The sequence below is a fragment of the Merops nubicus genome, unplaced genomic scaffold (genome assembly GCF_000691845.1).
Source record: "Merops nubicus isolate BGI_N331 unplaced genomic scaffold, ASM69184v1 scaffold15201, whole genome shotgun sequence".
Lineage (NCBI taxonomy): Eukaryota > Metazoa > Chordata > Aves > Coraciiformes > Meropidae > Merops > Merops nubicus.
The window spans coordinates 27,079-45,305 of record NW_008589115.1 but is presented as its reverse complement, the minus strand read 5'-3'; the positions used below and the strand labels follow the sequence as shown (position 1 = coordinate 45,305).

The window sequence follows — 18,227 nt, the reverse complement described above, 5'->3', positions numbered from 1 at the left end:
TGCATGAAATTCAAAGTGTGTAAGCACAACACGCAGGCAGTGTATGTCAGTTAAGTCTCACCGGTATAAAGCCAGAAAGGAAGTCCCCTATGCTTTCTCTGGATTTATTAAATGTAGCGTGATTTCAAATTTTCATCTAGATTTGCAGCAGTGCAAGCAAGTATAAAATGCTACCAAATCCACTGTAGTTTATTTTAAAAAGGCAGAGGCTTTCTTTTGTTCTTATGTATAGCAGCTCAGCACATTGCCTTCACAGAAATTAAAGGCTTCCCAGTCCAGTCTTTCATTTTTTACCTTATGCTATAAAATTAGTATGGAGTTATTTAAAATGAGTGGAAAAATTCCAGAAATGCCCCTTCACTACTATCTATCTTGGTGGTGGAGATGTAAATATTTGTATCAGGGACACTATGAAGCAGTGATGTAGAAGAGAGCTAGGCTGTATGTGTTGGCATAATGTCCAACCATGCACAGGCGTTTCCATGTCCTAGTTTAAAACCTGGATTACATTTTAATTTTTCAAAAGTCTAGGAATGCTTTGAAAGTTTAGAAATAAGCATTTTTCTTTTGGGAAGTCTTCTTTCCCTTTTTTTCTTTTTTTTTTTTTCCCAACTCTTTCAGAGTTCTGATATTGGCTATGGGAGAGCAGGGGCAGAATGGAGATGGATCAATAAAAAACCTCATAGAGCATCATAGGGGAAGCCTGTTAAATAGGGAGTGTGTTGTGGCAGGACTCCACAATCAAGCAGTCTAAGAATTTACATGTAAAAGTACAGCGGTTTAAATTACTGAGCTCAATATGGTTAATTGGCTAGCAACCATGAAATCATATAGTGACATTTTTACATTAAATTTTCAAACCAGAATACTGATTCACATACCTTAAAGTAATTCTGTATGTAACACACAACTTGACCATTTTCTCCCTGCTTTCTTGGAGATGAATAATAGCATACTGAAAGTGATTTTTACATTTTGTGTAAGTTAAAAACCCTTAACAAAATCTTCTTTTGCTTCTATATGACTAGACTTGTATCATCTTTGAAAAGTCACTCACACTTAGACCATGGGTGCTGAGAGTAAGTACGGAGATTTTAGAAGACCAGTAAACTTACTCATAATTACCCTTCCAAAAGGTTTTAGATTTGAAACCAGCATTAGCCAAACCAAAAACATAATCAGGCTAGACACTTTCCACTTCAAATCTGAGGAAATTAATATTTTCTAGTGCATGATTTTATTTATTTATTAAACAGTCTTTAGTACAAAGGTATTTCTACAAATTTAATCAAAAGGGCCTAGCTCTAAAGCCAGAACAACTGATGTGCCACATTTGTTGTACAGATGCAAATCAATTAATTTTCAATAGACATGATGGATATTTTGCTTTATAGAGTTCCTCTAGAGTTGTCATATAGGTCTGGGTCAAAAAAATGGAAAACAGGAAACACATAATGGACAAGTGAAAAACTTTCCATGTGTATGTCTGGAAAAAAATCAATTCCACCAGCTGTATCTGCCTATTTTTATACTAAATACAGCACAAGAATGAGAACAGAACACAGCCAGCAAATCTCTTTTTTTTTTTTTTTTCTTTTGGAAGAAGTGATGGCTCCTTCCTCCTGCTTGTTTTGATTTGTAAATGACAGCTTTTCCCAAAATATGGTGCTGTGGCAATGCCTAATGAAGGTTCCTGCTCATCTGGAAAGGATTGTAGCAAGTGTATATTTTTTTTTCCTTCTTTCCTGTTCGATACAGAAAGGAGAGGTCCTTCATGTCAAATAGTCATATCAATTTATGTATGTAGCAGAGTGCATCTTGGCATATTGCTGATTCCTCAAGTAACAACGATGTACATCATACAAAAGGAAACAGCAAAAGATTTTAAGTATACTTTCATTCAAGTAAATAAATGCCTACTCTTTTGTCACAGCACTAAATCATTACAGCTTTATTTTCCTTTTGCTCTTTGTCACATAGCCAGAATAGAATATTTGCTTATATAATTAACTACTGCTAATACAAAACAATCATGGCCTTATACCTGTAGAAATAAAATAAACTATAAGAGGTCAGAAACTTGTTCTTCCATAGTAGGTGTGCTTTGCTTCCTGTCATACCATGTTACCACTCTGCAATGGTGTATTTTAGTCAAAAGCATTTCTTACCTAAAAAATGGGTTCTTTAAATCAAGAATGTTACCAGATTTGAATCCTGTCTGGTCCACCATAGCCACAATCTCAATATCATAACTTTGTCTGTATCAGAAAGAGAAGACTAAAAGACAGAGGTAATGGAACAAAAACAACTATAACATGCTGTGTGAAAAAAACACTAGTGTAGTTACTGTCTGTGCAATAACCACTTCATATAATAAGCAAAGGAAATTTATTTGCAGTGGTATCAGTGCAAGGCCATGATTATTTCGTAATTTCAAAAGAAGTAAAATTTACAAGATGCTTAAGAGATTTTAAGCACTTTTATATGAAAAACACCATAATCACTGATAGGATTCAATAGTGAAGGGTCTTTTTCCTCCTCTCTGACAGAAATATTATAAATTTCAACATTAAAAAGTAGAAGCAGTATTATTTCACCATCAAAAATATCCAACTGGCCAAACAGCATTAGGTTTATTCTTTTCATAAACATGGATTTCAGCATGCAGGAAAGATATTTTTTCACAGGACTTTTTGCAACAAACTGAGTTTACACAGAAAAGTAAGGAGGAAAAACTGAGAATGCTGAAGGTGATCAAAGCTGGTCCTCTAGCAGAGCACAGCAACTGCAGAGTTACAGAGAGATGCTATGTTGATCCTGAAAGCAGAGCACCTTTGGTGACAGGATTTCTTAGCTCAGTGCTAACACATGGTTAAAATGCTTCTCATTCTCAGTCTAGCAAGGTTGCTGGCTCTGAGCCATGCTCCATTGTAGATATACCTTATGTATTCACATGTACAGGAGTAGCTGTGTGATCAATTTATGGCATGCAGTGTTTCTTTTATATATTAAAATATAAAAACATTTTATGTTTGAAAGAGACATATTAAGTTCTGTGTTACTATTTGATCCATGAGGAGTTTCAAAGCAGATCTGGAAATTTGACAAGTCCCATATCAAGTGTATTTTGCTGGTGTGCTTAAAAAGCCCAGGTAGTGTTACAGGAATCACCCGACTGGTCAGCACATTGCCCAAAAAAAAAAAAAAAATCACCTTCCCACACCAAGAAGGCTTTGTTTTCTGTTCAAACTACAGATACACATAATCAAACCAGGCTGAAATTTGTATGACCCAGTCACTTGAGCATTGTTTTAAAAACTAAGCATAGACATGGAGTTACCAAATATTTGACTGACAGTAGGAACAGCAGAGAAGTCTAATGAGAAAATATGCCCTTCCAAAAGCATCTTCATTAGCCATAGTGGAAGGTCAAACAACACATGAGAAAGATATGCTCCCCTTGAAGAGGGGAGTATGTCCACAAGGATTTTTTTTTTTTTTTTTTTTTTTTCAGAATTAAAAACTGTAATGGATTTGGGATCAACCTCACTTCTCCTTATCTCTGCACAGGAGTTGCTGAGAGACAAAGGATTTTGGAGCTTCAGGCAAACAATCTGTTTTCTGATGAAGACATGGCCAGAGGTTACACTAGCAGAACAAAGTGTGGAAAATGACTGGACATGACCTGAAAAAAACTGCTGTATATGAAAGACAGTGGAGCAGAAGGCTGACAAAAGCTGCAAGTAGCACTGTAAGGGAAGGCAGGATATGACAGGTGGTTAAGGAGAAGGCATGTGAGAAGGAACATCACAGATGGCTGGAGTGGAACATGGAGACCTTTGGTGACCAGTCTTACAAGGGCAACTATGTATCAGAGATAAGATATAAATTAGTAATTGTACCAGAAATAACAAATGTGAAATGAGCTGGTGTCTTTTGGGTACCTCTAACAAGAGCAGCCACACTACAAAATCTGCTTGGGAAGCTTTTACACTTACCACTCATTGGCAACAAATAAGGCTTTCCCTGAGAGAGTTTCCCCCTCTTTAGCAAAGAGGGGCGTCTGGAGAAGGCAGCGTACTTGATACCAGTGAGTGAGAGGTTCTGACGGTGCAGTGGACAACCAAACAGTTACCCTAAAACAAACCAGAAAAACTATCTAGACATTCTATTGTCTTCTCCTTTCAGAAACAATTTTAAGTTGTTACACCTTTATGTATTTGAGGCCTCAGCTGCTTATAATAAACTTTAAACTGCCTTCAAGTAAACTGCAAGAGTGATTCTGCTGTCTGCTGGGAAATAAATATATAATGCCTCATTTTCTTTCTTCGCCTATACTCTCTGCCTGTCACCACCAGCTCTGTGTGCCTAAGCCAGTTATGAAGATTCAAAACAAACCCCAAAACCCTCTTCAGACTCCTATTTTCTTTCCACACTGCCAGGCCACAGTATACTAATTTCTCTCTCCTCTTACCACTCAGACAATTTCAACAAATTACAGCAAACAAAGGTTTGTCCTGAATGTGGCAATGCAATTCTTTACAATGGTAGTTGCATCCTTAAACAACACTCTCCAAGAAGGTCCTATGCGTAGTTTATTTCCATAATATATTGAAAGGGATGTAGATGCATAGAAAGGGTTAATACATGTAATACTGCAAGACCAATCCACTGAGATTTCTAGTGCTAACACAAAGAGCTTCCAGAGTTGTAGCAATCGCCTACTCCAAAATGGAGGCATTCTTAGTAGAGGATTTCAGTCAGTTCCTACAAGTCTGCAGTTTTCTCTAGTGTTGTAATTGATGTGGAGTTTCTGTTTCCTTTCTTAAGATTAAAAATTTTACTATGAGCTGTTAAAAGTAAATACAAATGCATGTGTCCATTTTCTTTTAACGGATATACCATTCTAAATTCTTGATGATCCTTGTTTCAAAGGCTAATAAAAGGCATTTATCAATTTATAGAGAGTGCATTTTACAGTTTATTGGGAAAAAAAAAAAATCACCCCCTCTAAAACTAGATCAATTTAACTTGGTAATCAACAAAACACATCTAAGAGCAAAATATAGATAGCTGAAATCTATGTACTGATTACCTAAGCAGGTTTATCTAATTTTCACCTACTTACTGTACCAGATCAATGTCCCCAGTTTGAAATAAATGCATCGAAAAAAATTTCCCAAGCCTGGTGAAATTTTCCCCATTTCCATCTTGTCAGTTGGAACTTGAACCTGCTCTGCTTTTTAACCACAAACAAGACAAACCTATATGGGAAAATCCAGCTTCTTGTTCAAATTCTGCTGCTTTGCTTACAATGTAAAACAAAAAGGTATATAATAGTACAAAGGGTCAGTGGAATACTGTCTTTTGATCCTCAGCAATTCCTGGATGTGGTCTACTATAGGTAGTGTGCACCCCAGTCAACAGGAAGCAAGACCACCACCATCTGGTCATGCTGCTAGCACTTCTTGTTACCTCTAGAAAGCATAATTTCTTTTAAGACAAAGGAATTACATTACAAACAAGGTCAGCACCACACAAAAGTCTAATTCTGGCACACTTTGTATGGAAGACATGATTTGTCCCCTATAGTCAGTATTTTGCAGGAAGAAAGCAAAAGTACTTACAGTGATCCTACAAATGCCACATCAAACCAGAAGGCCAGGCCATGGATTAGTCCAGATTGCTTAATTTCAAAAACAAAAGGGATTTCCACTCTGCAGGAGAAAAAACAATATGCTGCCAAAGTAACTTCCAAAAAGTACTGGAAATTCCACCAGAAACCTACCTTGTACTAATTTATATATTTCCATTCTTATTCATCAGCTTATGTCTTGATTTTCCATATGTTTAAAAAGTTATGCTCTTTTCTGTGTGTGTGTCAATAGAATTAACCAATGGCACTCATTTAGACATCAGTTTTTTGTGTGCCTTATTCAATAACAGAATCAAATATGCCACTACACAAGTGTTACTTTATCATTGGTGGCAACACTGCAGACTGTTATAAATAAAAAAGAACTTCCAAAAGAACTGTACCGCCTATGTAGCTGAACCCAAATCTCACCCACTCTTGCAGAAACATGTCAGAAAATTAGCATTCAAGTCTGAACACATTCTGAGAACCACTGAAGGAAGTCAGCACTAGCCAACTAAAACTGGAAAGCAGTTCTTCAGCTGTTTCCCTGCTCTTAGAGCAATTCTTTCACACTAAACCATGGTATTTATACAATTAATTGTGAGTCCTGTTGAAATAAAAAGGGTTCAGAGTTTCAGAGCAGTCTGTGATATTTTCCTCATATGTCAGTGTCTTGCAGTGACTTGAAGCACTCCCTCAAGTTCTGTCATATGGTACACGTTATTTCAGAGATGTACTGAGAAGAAGGCTTCTCTGCTGCCATCCTGGGACACAAGGGATGCAGGCTGGCTCCAACTAATGATTTGAAGGACCTCTGGAGGAAAATGAGGTAAAGCTGATTCCTGTTATACTGGAAAATATTTTTTAAAAAATAGATACACAAGAGTTCAGCAAGGCAGCTTGTGATAACACCATTTCACAAGGTCTTTTAGGATGTCTACACAGAAAAACAGAAATTGCCTTGCAGTTAGGTTTAAATGTGTCCCAACATACAAAGCTAAGAAGTAATCACTGTCTTCTAGAGTACATTTTATCCTTTTCAGTAGGAAAATTTTGAACAGGATTCTTTGCTAATACTAGACAAATCATCATGCAGATGAAGGCTCCAGTCCATTATGAGTGGTGTACTAATCATTCTGGAACACCAAGTTCCCTGCTGCACATCCACCACCAGAGCTTCCTCTGTCTCTGAGCACCAACAATCAACAGCCTGTTACAAAACTGAAAGATAAAGAGTAGGTTGCTGGCATCTGCTGACCTATGTAAATCTTCTTCAGCAGCTTCCATGAAGTTAATGGTGTACTTCACTGACCGGGCCATCAGAATTCTCACATCAAAAGCATCCTATGGGAATGGGAAAAAAAATAGTTGCAAGTGTCATCTTTCTGTCTTGTCAGTGTACAAACTTTCTTTGTGTTAAAAAAAATCTGAAAAAAAAGACAAAAATAAACCTTCACACCAATAGACTTATTCTAAATGCTTCAATTTTTTCAGCATCCCTTAAAACAGTTACATTTTGCACTATGATCAGGATTTAATATATTTGATAGCTTACATACCTATCAAAGACTGTTTTATTCAACCTACAAACAGTAAAATTTGTGCAAAAATTAATCACTTGTAAAAAAAAAAAAGGTGGGCTTATTTGACTCATTTATTTGTTTGTTGTTCTTAAACTACACACATTTTAATATTTCTTCTGTAAGCCACACTAAGACAGTATGTAAATACTTAAAAATCAAATTATGAATTATAGCAAACAAGATTACTTAATAAAGATTGCCCTTTAAAAAAAAAATTAGAAGTATTCAGTCAGCAAGTGAAAACTTTTCTCTTCATTTTCTTTAATCACAGATACTAATCCTAATCTATGACTCTTCGCATGATCTTTCATAAATAAAGCAAACTCTTAACATAAAGCCTTATGTCACATCCCCTCCCCTAGCCCATCTGTGAACTAAAATCTGTCTACAGAGTAAGGGGAAGCCAAGCAGATATGTGATACTTTAAAATAAATAAATTTATTGAGCAACGCATTTCTGATCTTCAAGGAAGGAAGCAGCTCAGCTGAGAAATCAAAGTTAGACATGCACTTTATACAGGATGCAAGTATATGTCACAGTCCTGCAGATTACTCCATTCTCTAACTGAAAGAAAAGAGCCAACACTGAGAATAGCCAGGCTGTAGTCAAAGATATGGCTCAAATTTACAAAGGTAAACGAGAGTTTTCCCTTATCCATTTCAAGTACCAAAAGCAGCAGAGTGCAGAAGGTCACATCAGTAGTCTGATGGTCTTTCCAGATTTCTGGACAGGTTGCAGGGTCTCTCTGCAACAGCAGCTACACTGCTTTCGCTACTCAAACTAGTTAGCCTAAAGCTAGCCAAGATGCAGTAAAATTTCTGATATCAAACCTTTTTTGTTGCATCTACGCTGAAGCATTATACTATGGCAGGGGTGAAGATTGTTTAGTTTTTTTCCTCAGAGATGTAAGAAGGATTTCTCCCACATTCTAACTAGGTACCACCTAGACTTTTACTGAAATGAAAGAAGGACAATGGCAAGTGCTAAAGCCAAGTTAACAATAAAATAAGGATATTTACATGTAAAAATTAAAAGGACGTTTCATAATACAAAAACCGGTTTGCTTAGCAGCTTTATCTTTCCCTTTAATTTGTGGATCAGAGATGGGAAGGGGAAAAGGTCAAGTCACTTGTTTAAGAGACTGGAAACACACCTACTGTTTAGAGCGAAACCAAGAATATTACATATAGTAGTTAACCTTTGACAGCAGCTCTGTTCACACCCACAGATTTAGTTGCTGTCCCTCAATTCAACAGCCACAGAGCTCTGTTAAACATGAAGGCTACTGTGCCTGTAGGATTTTGTTGAGGAGACAAATATAACTCCCAGAGAAATAACCCCCAGACATACCAACCTACCACAATGGGTTGTTGGAAATACTCATCCACAGCTGCACTGTGCAGACTGGACAGGTTCACCCCATAAAAGCATTCCTGGTACCTAGAAACAGTAACACATAAAACATTTAGGGAGAAATTATTTATCCTGGGTTCCAGCAGACCCAGGCACAGTAACTATAAATGTCAGGTGAAGTGTGGCTAAGCACCTCTTACCCTTTCTCCTGTCTGCCACGAAGCCCAATTGCAGCCCTCCTTAAAATATTTTACCTTCCTCAAAGACATCCTATACAGCACTGAGGTGACATGATCCCCTCAAATGGTCACACTATGCTTCTGAAAAAACCTACACAGCAAGCAGAAATAGGAAGAAGGGCTGAGGCACCTTTAAGTTACTTCTGTGATTTTGAACTATTCCAGAATTGAGGGTGGTTCCCCTCTACTGACATTAAAGAAGAAAATAAAGGTCCTCCTGTACCAACAGAATGGGGGAAAAACCCTAATATTTTTATTTTACCAATTTATGGAAATGTGCATTTAACATATATTCAGACTATTTCCAGTATGAAGCTTGAAACAAAAATATACATGCTTTCAGTAATCTTCCTCCTGTGTGTAAACCTATTACCAACTGACTGAAAAGTTTAATAGCTATCTTTATTTCCAGGTAACATAGAAAAAAAGGGGGTGGAAAGGGGAAACAGACAGGAAGCTCAGCTCCTTGTGATGCAAATGTCATCTAGATACAAAAACAGGGTCAAGCATTCAAAATCTTCAGATGCACTTAAAAAGGTCAAATGTAAATGTTTTTCTTCATTGTTACATCATACTACTTTACTGTAATTTTTCTAAACTGTAAAATTACTTTTTTAACTTATTTTTCAAACTTTCAAACTAAAAGTTACTTTTACTGTAATTTATTTCAAAGTGGATGAGTTAATCTAAACCAGTCTGGCAATATCCCTTTAATGCTGATAAATTCTGCATTTCTAGTTCTGTGCTAATCTTATAAAGTGAAAATGCCCAGGTGACTGTATGCCTTAAAAATATCTGAGAAGATATCTTTAAGGAAAGAACTTAAATAAGCACAACAGAAGAAATCAGCTGACGCCAGTAACTGCAAGGGATCTTTTAGCCTTTCCCATATGTTTGCTGTACTGTATGATTGAGTTGCTTATTTATCATCACTGATGAGAAACACAAACAAAATGCACACTACTTTTAACTACATGCTGTATATTTATGCTTCGCATCTTTCTATCTGAGCAAGGTTTTCACAAAGACAGCAGTCTGCTTTTCTATGGTGGACTATACATTATCATACTTCTAGGAATGATTACTGGTAAATACAAATTAATATGCAACTCTAAAGTGCAACAGTAAGCCAGTCTCTAGGATTGAAGAGAAACAAAACATACATATACAGTCTTATAATTATTATTACTGTACCAATCCAAAACAATAATTCTAAGTGTATGAGAAACATGTAGCCTTTCCTTTCTATGGCAAACAGGCTATGGCAACTGCTGCATCTAATGTTAGGATACATAGCATGATTTTTGCATAGGATTTTGAAGGTTCTTTTAGTCCTGATGCCTTTACTAGATTAAAGTTCAAATTGCAAATCTAGGTATTTCATTCAGCCATTTGCCTAAGTACTACCATCCAACTGGATCCAAAACCATGTCCGATCTCCCAGACACAGGCTATAGATTTAGTTAAATAGGAAAGGATTTATTACATACAAGACACATCTTTTGTTCCTCGTAACAAAGCTGGACTATGAATGAAAGCTGTTTCTTGAGGTGTGGAATCTGAAGCTTAGCAAATCACAGGCTGTCACCAACTACTTCCTTATGGTTGTCTTCAAACACCAAAAAAAGTTCTGAGGAAATGTTTTGTCTAAAATAGGACCTTTATAGCTCTGAATCTATCAGGATATCCAGAGTTTTAGGTATTAAGAACATGCATGTTCTAGAGTGGTGCAGAAGCAGAATTACCACACTGTCACTCAGAGCATTTTATCCCACATTTGGTTGAAGACATCAGAAGCACTAACCTGTTGGTCTTTAGAGCACTCAGTAACCTCAAGAGTATTTCGTCCTCTTGCATAGCCAATATCCTAGGCATACATCCATACAAAACTATAACTATGTGGACTGACAGGAGGACTGATACTACAGCACTCTGCTCAGGGGACATCTCAAGACAGCAATAAATAACATTGTAAGCACATGAACTGTTTTGTCTAGGAATATGTCAGACAGAATCTAATATACAAGGAATGTCATCAAGGGTAACTGTGTCAAAAATGGGAGACATCCTCTTGCAAATAAAGGTGCAAGAAAGACTGCAGTATGTTGCAGTTTAGATACCAAGCAGGTTACTGTCATAATTCCATAGTATTACTACAGTCCATGATATTATTATCAATGTCAGAAACATTCCTGGTGCAAAAAGAAATTAGTTACTAAAGCAGAATTGAAAAATTTGGTTTTCCCCTTTATGCAATTCTCTGAAAACCCTGTAGTGTTTGACAGATAATTCAGTTTATTAAGTATGTGCATGCTAGCTAGACACAGATGAATGTTTTTTTTTTTTTTTTTTTTTTTTTTTTTTTAGAATGCAGATGTGAAAACTTATCAGAAGTTACTTCTACCTTCTTTTTTGTTCAGTCTCTTAACATAAAAAATACTCTTTCAGTTTTGGTGGTTGTCAACATACAATGCAAACATTTCAAACTGGTTCAACCAGCACAGTGAGACAAAAGAGCACAAGCTAACTGTATAAAGCAACATTGCCAGCAAAGGATCCAGCATGTAAGTCACTCAGATTTCTCTCGCTCCTCTAATTGCTATAGGATTAGCATGATTTTATCATAGCTCTAGTTCAGAGACAGCCAAAGAAATCTAAGTATGAACAGTTATATCATAACCTAAAGAAAACTTTGTCTTTGAAAAACCAACAAAATGGTTTGACGAAGATCATTTAGTGTGGTCATTACAATAATAATTACCAAAAATTGGCTCTGGAGTAGTGTTCCATGTACAGCTGCTCATCAGAAAAAGGAGCCAAGTGAACGTCACTGTGTGTTGGGAACATAATTCCTAGTAAACAAAAGACAATATAATGTAAAGAGGAAGTTCAAGAAGTGTTTGGACAATGCTCTTAAATAGATGGTTTAATGTTAAGGTTGCCCTGCATGGAGCAAGGAGCTGGACTCAATGATCCTTGTGAGCCCCTTCCAACCCTGCATATTCTGTGATTCTACAGTCCCACAGACACCTTTACAGCAATGTCTTTGCTAGTGAGAAACCACCAGTTCATAAACGGCAATTGTCATACCCTTCAGACACCTTAACATTTAGCTTCATTAATACAGGGATTACTGAAATGTGGATATACTGAAGCAGTTAGTAAAAAACCCAATCTAGAACAACCTATAGAACAGACCAGAATACTTCATAAAGTCCTAATAATTTTGTGGTTCTATATCAAATATCTGAATTATTTAGCTTCCTTCTAATGAAGTGAAATGCTAGCTATTAAACTACCTTCTCAGCACTCTCCAGTGCAATTATAGCACCTTCCTTGCATATAGCTAACCTAATAAATATCACATCTGTGTAAAGGATTTCCATTAAAGCTCTGACTTGATCTTGAATTAAACTGATTAATATGGTTTGGGTCAAATTTGGAAAAACTGCTGTTAAAGAACAAAGTAGTTACATATGCAATTCTTAAGATTTTTATCCAGAAAACTCATAGCACCTCAGAGTAAATGCCGAAAATTTTACAAACACAAAAATGCATATTGTACTTTTTTTTGGTTGTTTGTTTTTTTTTTTTGTTTTACAGATGCTAAAGCTGAAAAACAGAATTTTATTTGCACAAAGTGGCACATCAGTAAAAGAGCAGGGAATGAAATCCTGCTCTGCTAGTTAGCAAGGACGTTTTTTTCATTAGGATCTCGCACTTTAATGATGTGGGAAATCAGACGAATTACCTTCCATTATTTTCTGTGGACAGGGCATCAGACTGCCTACCAGCTTAAATGAATGCCCTTATATTTTGGAAGCAGGAAAAAAAGCCTGGCCAATTTGAACTACACTTGAGCATACTTCTTCATCCTTTTTTAACCAGGTATAAAACACAATGCATAGCTGAAGGGAAGGACAGATAAAAGAGTTGAGGGAAAAGGAAACAGCTTTCCTTTTCTAAGTACACCTTGTAGGAAGAGTCTACAGAAACTTAAAAAAAGAATAACACTCACTCACAAAATAGCTATTTTTAAAAACTGGCTGTGGGGAGAATATTGACAAGTTCACAGAGAATTTGGGACAGAATGTTTCCAAACCTGACTGGTACTAAATATTAGCAACTTACTCAAAATGTCATAATTTCAACTCACTTCTTATGACAATCATTATGTTTAATAAACACTACCTAAGGTGATTTATCCCCGCTGTACAATTGAGCAATTAGAAAGTTATGCATGCATCTTTAAAAGCATTCACTCATTTACAACTGGAAATTACCTGCCTACTGATCAGTTTTCAGAAGGCCTCCTCCGAAACCAGGCCTGTAGAATCTAAATGGGAGACTTCAGAATAGTGGCTAGCTTGAAAAGCATTACCCACACGTGCTTTGCAGGTTTGGAAGAACTCAACAGCAAAGTCATCAGCTCCCTGCACTGATGCACAGGTTCAGCCCGTGCTTCAATAACTTTCATGCTGCAGTAATTTTACTTGAGAAAGTCTCTTTTAAGGAAGTCTTTTAAAGAGAGACTTCACAGTTCATTTTCAGCAGTTCATGCAGAAGGATATATCATTCAGCGATTGGACGCTCAGATCTGTCTCTCGCAGAAGCATCCCATGAGGCCCTGGAGCTTACATATTCCCTTCAAAACACCTTGAAACACAGGTGAGATGAAATACAGAGCACTGAATGCTGCGAATCTCTCACATGCCACTCAAAAGGCAACATGCAAATAACAGAGTAGGGTATTTGGGAGAAGCCAAGTGAAAAGATGTCAAAACAATTTGAACTTCACATTTTTCCCAAAGACAATATATTGGACTTTCTCCACAGAAAGACCCTTCACCCATTTGACCTTACTTGCAATCACAGTGTATATAGCACCAGGTTAAAATTAACACAGGCAGAAGTCAGTAGTGCATCAGTAGCTTAAGCAAAAGCTATTTCCAGTGTGAACAGCACTGTACAACAGCAATGCTGACTGCATCATTATATTAATTTCCCTGAGACCCTTAGGTGTTGGCTGTTGAGATGGAATGGGAGTATAAAACCAGACAATCCTGGGCTACCAATTAAATTCAAGTCTTTTTTTTTCTTCTTTCAGAAGCTTTTTCTCTTCCTGTGGCGACACACTCACCATTTGACTTCAACCATTTTTTGGAATGGAGGTAACTTTCCAACATCCTTTCATTGAACAGCATATAACCCATCGGTTCAGAAACTACCACATCAACACTCTCAGGCAAGGAGATCTCCTCAATTTTTCCAGACAGAACTGTGATCTTGTCAGAAAGGTTGTTGCTTCTCACCAACAGCTAGAGGAAAAGCAAAAGTGCATGGAAAGTGTTGACTCCTTTGATCAGCAGAATTTATATCAGAGTTCTTTAAAAAGCATTAAACCTCCTAGAGTGTAAAACAACTACCTCAGATTGTTAATCAGAATAAAATAGAAAAGTAATATATATTGCCTCACTACACCAAAATTTCTGAAGACTGGAGCTCACTGGAGCAAACTCAAATGTTTTGTGTGGAATCAGCAAATGAGAGTACAAGTACTGTTGTCCTGTAAGAGATAACTGTAATCAGTACCTACACCAAAAATAATTACCAAGAAAAGGTGGATATTTTTATTCAGTACAGATTACAAAGAAAGGGTATTCATCATTATCCAGATTTTAAAAAAATACTGGTTTTGAGTGAGCTGCATAGTCATGAAAGGATGAAGAAACTCGAGACTTGAAAAGTTACAGTGAGTAATTTCTAAGCATAAATGGAGCATAGCACTATATTCACATAAATGTATTCAGATAGGCCAGTACTTAAAGGCAGGATACTGGATCCTATCCACTTCTATGCTCACAGTGAACCTCAGAGAAAAATATGAAACAAACAGAAGAAATGGACCTAAAATATTATGTTTGATACAGGAAGTTATTAAGGAAAAGAAAAATATTTTTAAAGCTTCTATATATCTACACATAGATGTGTGTCCTATTTAGTTGCACTACACTCAGATATACAGGGAAATATCTAAACCTCTTCTATTTAAATAGGGAGTAGGATCCGGGTTCTTCTGGCACAAACTTATAAAGAAGCCATTGTTTCACACTAATCTAAGGTGTCTGTGGGGGTATTCTAAAAATTGAAACACCCTTTGCAAAAGCACAGTAGGAGTTTTATATTGATGTCCAGAGACACCAGGAAGAACAAATATACACAGTACAGTAATAGAAAACACTCTCTCACAGATGTGCGTGCACTGGTATAATTGTAACATCAATGGAAGTGCCTAATTACTTTAGCAAACCTTTTCTGAAACAGGCTGTTCCTTAGCTAAGAGCAATGAAATTTAGGACTCATGCTAACTAGAGAAAGAGCGACTAATGTTATTAGCTAATCTACTGAAATCTGAATATGCTGGAAGTTAGAGAAAAACAAACAAACAAACAAAACAACACCACCATAGAACAACTTATACAACAGGCTAAAATAATTCATAAATTCTAATAATTTTGTGGTCCTGTATCAAATATCTGAATTTAGCTTCCTTACAATGAAGTGAAATGCTAGCTATGAAATACTTTCTCAGGACTCTCCAGTGCAATTACAGAACCTTCTGTGCTTATAGGTAACCTAATAAATATAACTTCTGTGTAAAGGATTTTCATTCAAGCTTGAATGAGTGATATGGTTAATGTTTTTCAGCCATAAACTGCCAATGTAAACTAGAAGCTAATATGATAAATAAACCTACTAACCAAAACAAAAATCATTGCACACTAACATGCTATCAATTAGGTAAATAACATTGCTGCTTCTTTTACTGACAAGTGTTTGTATCCATTTCTAAGAACAGGTTGAAAAACTTTGCTTTAAAGGTCTTTTATAACAAAGACTACACAAGCAAACACATGATGTGATTTAATTTTGGAAACGAAATTACCATTTTGCTTACAGGAAAATTCTGAACCTAAAAATAACTCACTCTCAAATAACAGCTCTGCAGCAGCATAGATGTACAAAGACAAGAAGCCTAAATCATTTCAGACCCTCACAGACTGCGACAGTTAACTCGAACAGTTGGCTGAAGGGCAGCAGAATATTACAGCATCTTTATCACAAGCAGTGGAGATGCTTATATTATCAAAATTTTTACTTTTAGTGGCACAGACACAGCTAGAAAAGGAGTTTTGTTGCTATCCATTATCATTAATAATATTATACAACTTTTAAATAATTAATGTTTAGTTGATTTCATACCTTTAGATACAGTAAAAACAAACAAAATTCAAAGAAACATTGTCAATACTAATCCTCTCCTTTACAGTGTAAGTATGACTTGTGAAAACTTTAGTTCCCTGTGCTTTTTGCCTTCTGAAGCTTAACACTGATAGAAAATGTATTTTTAAAAGGGATTATTTTAGGAATTTTTTTTAATAGGAATTTTTTAGGAAGAAGATCACTTATCTTATGGCAGCTATTCTTTTGGTGCTTTTTACACCTGTTTAATTAGAGTTAACAGTTCATATCTAGCTGGATTGATGGTAATGATAAGCTATTTTTGAAAGTCTTAAATATATAAATTTTGCTATATTATCTTTTTAATTACAGAGATGATATTTCTGAAACTGCAATTTACCATGCATTGGCAAACTCTAATTAGAGGCTAATTCTCACATGAACAGAAGCAAAAATCGGTAAATTGACATTAAATACTGGAGAGCTACAGTCTTCCACAAATTCCACATATCTCTTCTGTACAAAAGGAAGCTTCTACAGAAATAACATAAATAATTTTCAACAGATACAGAACACAAGTTTATTATGTCACATGCACAGAAAATATTGTTAACTTCTACTCCTAGGCAATATTAGTCCAAACCTGATATTTAAAAATAAATAAATACAACATTTTGAGGATGCTATAAACTTATCAGCTATAAACTAATTCTTTGTCATAACTACCTCTGTATTGTTTGAACTGACCTTATTTTTGGCAAGATTATTAAATTAATTCACCCTCTGCAGCATCTTCATGAACTGAGAGTTTAAAACATAGAAAATTATTTCTGTCATCACCAATACAACCTTGCTTCTCAGGCAGGAATATTTGCCATGCCATTTGAAAGATATGCCTTAGACTATGTCTTCATCTCTTATGCAGAAACTCACCACACATCTCTTCATCTTGACAGCTTGATGTTTTTACGAATCTAAATTGAAGCTTCTTTTTTAAATAGTAGCAACTTTTGTGCCTTTAAAAAAAAATCTTATTGGCAAATGAAGAACAAGTAGCTAAGTGTGGTGGCAGTAGAGCTTTTTGACTCAGTGCCTTTGGGAATCAGTAGCAAAACTAAGACAAAAGAAGAGGAGGTGTATATGAGTGGGTGTGTTGACAGTGTTTTCATCTCCCACAAAGTTTTTAGTAAATTCCTGCAATTCCCAGCTTATGGTCAGCACAATGTGCTTGAATAAAAGCAATGAAGTAGTTTCCATATTTTGTAGCTTTAGTGAAAAAAAAAAAAAAAAAAACAAACCAGGAAAAAAGAAAATTCCACCCAGTACCTTGAGTGGAATGACTGAAAGGAATGTATTGTTTTCAACAGCCACTCTGTCTTATGATTTTTCCACATTTCAGAAGACTTTGGAAGCAGAGCAAGATTACCGCTATATTAAGGTTGTGTTTTGGTAGCAGGTAAGCGGTATTGGTGTGGCTCCTGTAAGAAGCTCCATGAATCTCCCCTGGCTCCAAGTCAGGCCCACCTCTGGCCAAGGCCAAGCCAATCAGCACCTCTGTGACAACACCTTTAAGAGGGGAAAACCACATAGACGTCAGTGAGGAGGGAGAGGCACAGTGGAGTAGCCATTGCTCTTCAGCCCGTGGTGAGATGGCAGCCTGAGCCCCTGCAGCCTTTAGAGATCAATCCTGTCTGCATCCCATGGAGCTCCCCACCCTGAAGCAAAGGACTGCTCCCAAAGAAGTCTGTGACTCTGGGGGAGACCTGTGCTACAGCAGTACTGGAGCAATCTGTCCTGGTGAGGATTGAAGCCTGCGGGAGACACCCACGCTGGTTGGAGAAGTTCATGAAGGACTGTCTCCCATGGGATCTATGCCACATTGCTTCAGGGGAGGACTGTGAGGAATATTCCTCCTGAGGAGGAAGGAGCAGCAGAAACCACATGCAATGGACTGTGACTAACCACAACCCTCATTCCCTGCCCCTCCTGCACTGCTGGTGGGAAGGGGGTAGCAGAGCTGTGCCCTGGAAGAGGGAATGGGAGGGGGGAAGATCTACTCTGCTCTGGTGAGACCCCACCTGGAGTACTACATCCACATTTGGAGCCCCCATTACAAGAGGGATGTGGACCTGCTGGAGCGTGTCCAGAGAAAGGCCAACAGAATGATCCGAG

General features: G+C 36.8%; 1 protein-coding gene across 1 annotated transcript in view; it reads right to left on the bottom strand.

Moving 5' to 3' along the window:
- Window positions 1–2,168: 2,168 nt before the first annotated feature.
- CARM1 (coactivator-associated arginine methyltransferase 1) overlaps window positions 2,169–18,227 on the bottom strand; it is a gene marked incomplete at both ends in the record, with an annotated part of 40,650 nt that continues 24,591 nt past the window's right edge. The window contains 7 exon segments of the mRNA XM_008949482.1: window positions 2,169–2,258; window positions 3,999–4,136; window positions 5,628–5,717; window positions 6,897–6,982; window positions 8,580–8,661; window positions 11,575–11,665; window positions 13,954–14,131. Coding sequence (XP_008947730.1) covers window positions 2,169–2,258; window positions 3,999–4,136; window positions 5,628–5,717; window positions 6,897–6,982; window positions 8,580–8,661; window positions 11,575–11,665; window positions 13,954–14,131 — 755 coding nt within the window.